At 33.1% G+C, this 5,691-nt stretch overlaps 1 protein-coding gene across 31 annotated transcripts in view; it reads right to left on the bottom strand.

Moving 5' to 3' along the window:
- The window catches only part of NRXN1 (neurexin 1), a 1,140,616-nt gene that overhangs the window by 1,027,135 nt on the left and 107,790 nt on the right, over positions 1–5,691 (bottom strand). For 18 of the 31 annotated variants that reach the window (XR_002126503.1, XM_019665155.1, XM_019665157.1 and 15 more), the window contains exons 3-5: positions 4,248–4,265; positions 973–1,002; positions 187–198 (exon numbers count right to left, since the gene is read on the bottom strand). The exons of 5 other annotated variants lie outside the window; for them this stretch is intronic. Coding sequence is in view for 25 of the 26 variants with exons in the window: in XM_019665155.1 (XP_019520700.1) it covers positions 187–198; positions 973–1,002; positions 4,248–4,265 (60 nt within the window). In the remaining variant the exon portion in view is untranslated. The remainder of the gene's footprint in view (positions 1–186; positions 199–972; positions 1,003–4,247; positions 4,266–5,691) is intronic. 8 more of the 31 variants (XM_019665158.1, XM_019665170.1, XM_019665174.1 and 5 more) reach the window with 5 other exon arrangements.

Here is a 5,691-nt window from a genome sequence, read left to right as displayed (position 1 = left end):
AAAAAAAAACACAGAATGAAATATTTTGATGGATTTTTTTCTTACCTTAAATTCATAAAATAGCAACACACATACCTACCTCCCAGTGCCCATTACTAATGTCAAAAAGTCTAAACACATTTGCATAATTTAGACACGCTGTAATTAATAAAGATGATATTAAGAAGAAATAAGATAATGTAATACCTTTACTTTTACCTATGGGTTTGATGAAATGGTTCCATGAAGAAAGGGTTTCCATACAAAGAGAATAAAGAGGAGAGAAACAACAATAAGAATTATGAATATATGTCAATGCACTACTAGTTGAAAATTAAACAAGACAAGAAAGTATAAATACGGGTTTTGAAAACAAATGGAGATATAATCAGTATATGTTGAGAAAGCTGCCATTTTTTTTTTAAGCAATACATGCAAGGAAATTGGAAAGCCCATGCTCACTTTAAAAGTTTCCACAAAAAGGAGATACACAATGATTATAGGTGAAGGAAGTATTGATTCTGCAGAGCACTATGCTCATCACTCTAGATAGAAGCCAGAAGCCAAAGATGTCTGCACGTTCCCAAAACGCCATGCATGGGTGAAAAATGGACTCTCTTTAGTACATTAGGTTAAACTGTATATCCTCTTTCAGATATTAATTTCTGGTTTTTCTTTACTATAACTACCCTTAACTGCATATGCTGTTAAATGTATGGAAACTGTCAATCACAAGTTTTCATGTCTTATTTACTTGAAGATCTTATAGTGCAAAGAATGAACAAAAATAAAAGTCCAAGGAGCAAACCCAAATCGAATGAACAAAGAAAGGGGACGAAAGCACATGAAAAAAAAATATGACTAAAAGTTATGTATTTAATTTGCAGCCAGATAATTCGCAAGCATTTGCCCATCCTTGCCAGTGATGGTTTGAAAGCAGCTACAAAACAAGAAAACACTGAAAGCAGAGTGGAAAAGGAACAGAGCCCATACCTTGGTCGCCCATCATCAGGTGCGCCAGACCTTGAAGGGAAACAAGAGCATAGTCAGCAATAAACAAGGGAGCATGGGAAGGCAGGGTTGTCACGGTGACAAAGATGTTCAGTGACAGACATCTTGTTTCCTATGAGACATAGGAGGCAAATCAAAAAGCATTCTTTCAACCCCTGGTTGGAATGCTTTGGGGCAAAGAGTTATAGAACTGCAATTTACACACTGGCATATGCTGCACTGTGTCTTTATTTCTTCTGTGTATCAGTTGGAACAATCAAGAGCGTAAGAGCATGACTTCAAATCCAACTAATCCCCTAAATACTGCATCTGCCCTTCATGCCCTTTGGTGAGACTGTTTTGAACATTGCCCCCAAAAGGTATGTCATTCTTTGGTGATAAAATTATATATTTAAAAACCCAAAGGAGTACCTGAAACATGGGCTGGGTCTGATCTTTTTCCCCTCATCAAAAAATGAGACGGTTCATAATTAAATTAAAAAAAAAATCCTAGTCACACTGAAATGATAATGCAGAAGAAATGTCTCTTTGTCTGACACATGTAGCAATTGATTAAGCTTGTTCAAATACCAAAAAAAAACCCCAAACAAACAAAAACAACCCACATTCGGTATGCAGTTGTAAAGTTAGAATTGACTACAGAATAATGTTTTAAGACACAATGGATCAGCTTTAAATAGCCTCATGTAATTCTCCATGAAGAACATTATTATTTAGCTTTTCATTAAATGTTACTTAAATATTAAACAATGAGTTAATGTGAGTATTATATTTACACATATATGAAACATAATTTCATCATGGAAGTTTTCTAAAAGAATGATGAACTCCCTTTATCTATCTGCATTATTTATTATCTCTTGCTTGACAATTCAAGTTGAAGATCTCTCCTTTTTAAAGAATACTGCTAATGTTCTTTTAAAAACTTCTTTCACTATCCAAGTAGATACTTTTTACTGAAAAGCATAATTCCTAGTTCGTTATTCTAAATTCAGAAATAAAGCTACTCCTCAATCCATGTATAATTCAATAATGTGGGAAAGTATTAGAGCAATATAGTATGCATAAAATTTTAATAAAAATGTATATTTCATTTCCCAGTGTTATTTGAAACATAGTTGAGACTTTATTTGCGCTGCATAACATTACACATTACTTGCAACAGTGTTGAAATAATTACTGTTATTTCCTTAAAATTTTAGGGGTATTTAAATATCGCTGTGGGGCAGATACAATTACAAATTATCATATAATCACAATATGAAAACCATTTAACACAGTAGTTTAAGGTTTCTGTAATGCAGGCTCTTTTGTATGTTCTAAGTAATTTTAACCAAAAAAAAATCACACAGGTAGGTTAAAAAGTTTATGATCTGTTGGTGATTCATGACATTTTATATGCTCAGGAATAGTAGCTCATCTGTTCAAGTTACAGAATTTTTCATTTAATTTCACTTTTAAAACTACTATCCATATTTCCTAATAGAAGTTTATAACTTTTGAAAACTACATCAGGGAATTATCTCTGTATCAGATCTAACTTTTACAAAAATATATTAGACACCTCTAATGGTTTTTAATACCACCTCTGTAGGGATAGAAATTAATACATTTCAAGAGCATGTATACTCCTCGTGCTAGATTTCCTGCTTCTAAGGGACCTCGACTGTGTTGCAAAAGTCAAGTTATAACTAGAAATGTTAAAATTATGAATGAATAAACTTTATTACAATAGTTTATGGGCCTATCCTCTGAAAATCAAAAATGTTCACGGGATGAGTGTGTGTGAGAAGAGAGGCATTCATGCTTATTTAGGCTGGTTTTGAAGTCCCTTGGAATGCAACTGAATTTAAGGAGAAAACAACAAAAAAACATGGAACTTTACAGGATGAGTAAGAAAATGCAAAATAAGTTGAAAAGGCTCTATCAAAAAAAACTTTCAACCTCAATTAACATGCACAATATAAATGAGACTGATTTTTAAAGATGTCTGACCTGCAGGGTAATATCTTTATCAAGTGCATACTCACATGCTATTAAAATTATAATATTGAAAAACAGAAGCCTTATATAGAGCCAACACTTGGAAAAGTAATACTCAATGATTTCTTTTGAAGTCTTCATCTATTTTACTTAAATAATGGAACAGAAATATTTGGCAACTAATATGCAAAAACTGGATACTGATCAACCTTATATTACCATGAATTACTCTTTATCAACTCTTAGTAACTCCACTGGCTATTTATCTGCAACCTTTGATGGGAACCCTTTTTCTAAGAAACCTGTCATTCTGTAGAAATGTACACTGCTTTTACAAGATGGCTTTATTTCAAAATATTGCAGCAAAATAAAATATGCTAACTGCTTTCTTTTGACATATTAGTCAATTGTTTAAGCTCTAACTGTTAATGCTGTAATTACATAAGTTGATAGAACACCATCTTTCCTCTCACAAGTCTTTGCTCTATCTAGTTCTTTTTGCATTTTAATCCTTCAGAGATTTGGCAGCATATTAACTAAAGCATTTACGTTCTTTAAAGATAAGAATGTTGAAATATGTTTACTTTGTTGGACTCTATGGGAGAAAATGTACACCTTTCTCAAAATTCCTTGAGAGATAATTTTAGAAAAACTTGAATAAATATTGTCATTTTATTTAACAGACACAGAATATTACAAATAAACTTACCAGTAATCATGTTGGAGTGCTGTATGCTTTCATTCCCACTGGCCACTGGCTTAGTTTTTAATCTAAATGTTTGCCTCTGACTTACAGTGACTACTTCATTTTGTGTTCTTTTTATAAATCAAATCATTTAAAACTAAACCAATGGGCTTGAGATGATGTCATGCTAAACAATTCCAAAAGAAAAGACATCATTCTGAACAAGAAAAAAAATGGAGGAAGGATCATGCACTGTGTTCTGAAACTGCAAATAAAGACTTCTCATTTCAAACAAAAGAAGCAGGATTGTATCATTTTCCATACAGAACACTGCAGCAGGCACTCTAAGGTTCATGTGGGATGCTGAACTCCATCAAGGGTTGGAGTTAAGGTTGAAGGGAGTTTCATCTCCTTGGGGCGGATGGGACTGAAACTGCGTGTGTCCTATATGAAAAGTGATACACAATCCAGAGATCAACGAATGCTCAGAAAGAAGTTCAACTTACCGTCTCTATTTGAGATGTACTCTGTTCATACTAAGAAATAAAAGGCAAATGAGAGTTGGAAAAAAAAAGTGAAAAGCACCCACCTTCCACATTGTTGTCTTCTGAAAGCACATGACAAGGAGGGAGAGAAAAGGAAAAACATTCATTAAGCAGCATGCAGACTGGACCTTGCCTTTGCATGTCTTCCTCATGCAAGGCACCGAACACATCATGCAATGTTCCATCTTTACCATTCAAAGGGGCAAACGAAATCCCGGGAAGCACACTCCCTCCCACTGGCAGCGTTTAAAAAATGTGAGACGAAAGTTCAGTGATGCCGCCAGGTCATGAGCAAGGAGCTTGAAACAGTCTTTCACTGCCCTGTGTAAAGCAGACATCATCCTTACATGTCGCTGGCATGGTTTTTTTTAGGCAATTATTTTTAAGGCTTTTTAAATTTTATTTCTTATAATTCTAAAAGGTTCTATTTCTAAATTCTGAGCTGGACTTGGATGAAAAAAAGTACACTGCAACTAGCCATGAAGTCTCACTTAAAGATATTCCAGTTCTACCCGATATGTAATCCATTCACCATCACGGCCTTTAAGTAATTTCTAATACTTCAATTTCTTTCCTTAAAGAAACACAACATAAATGCATGCAACTAAAATCAACAATTTATTTGACTTATTTAGTGTTCGTATTTTATTGCGAATGATGGTAATTTATTGTAATTATTCAAATGCTAACTTTTAAAAACAATAAGTAGAAAAAAGTAATCACTGCAAGAGAAGTCCATTTGGGAGCTGTCCATTAGGCAAAGTTTATAAAAATTTATCACTTTGTACTTCTGTTTAGGGTGTGACTATGAATGGAGTTAAAATAATGGCAATATTTGGTGAACTTTCTCCTATATTTCCATACATCTATACAATATTTACATATTTGCACACATTATTTAAATATATTTCCATGTACATAAATATATGTGTGTGTGCACACGCACACACATATACAAGCATATTTTGCATGTATTTCCTATATATATAATCAAGGTAAGTGTATGGGATTTTAACTATTAGTACCTACTAGACAATTCAAGAATTATTTGAGACACAGGGCTTGGCATCCAGGTAGGAAATGTAAGGAAAAACTGTTTGATGGGACTAGGCGAGAGTAAGGTGTCAATATGTATCAAAATGTTTCCAATAGTAGGTTCACCAATGTTGAAATTTCTAGTCTCATTCTTATATTTTATTTAATTTGTTGTACTTTTTTTAAGTGGTCATTTGATCAAAAGTGTTTATAAAAAACAAAACAACAGCAAGTACAGAAACTTGAGAGAAAAACAACTATAAATGCATCATTTCATAAGGTTCAACAAATAACTTTTTTTAATGGCTAAATTCACTAATGAATTAAAAATCATTAACTTTGCTTAAATATATATTAGCTGGAAACTAAAATACCAACACAGGCATAGTTACTTATGTGGTCTTATGAATATAATAGAAAATAGCTGGTGGATAAATGTGGACAATACCATCT

This window comes from Hipposideros armiger, unplaced genomic scaffold, assembly GCF_001890085.2.
Source record: "Hipposideros armiger isolate ML-2016 unplaced genomic scaffold, ASM189008v1 scaffold_435, whole genome shotgun sequence".
Lineage (NCBI taxonomy): Eukaryota > Metazoa > Chordata > Mammalia > Chiroptera > Hipposideridae > Hipposideros > Hipposideros armiger.
The sequence above is the reverse complement of the archived record's forward strand: the minus strand, read 5'-3'. Positions and strand labels throughout refer to the sequence as shown.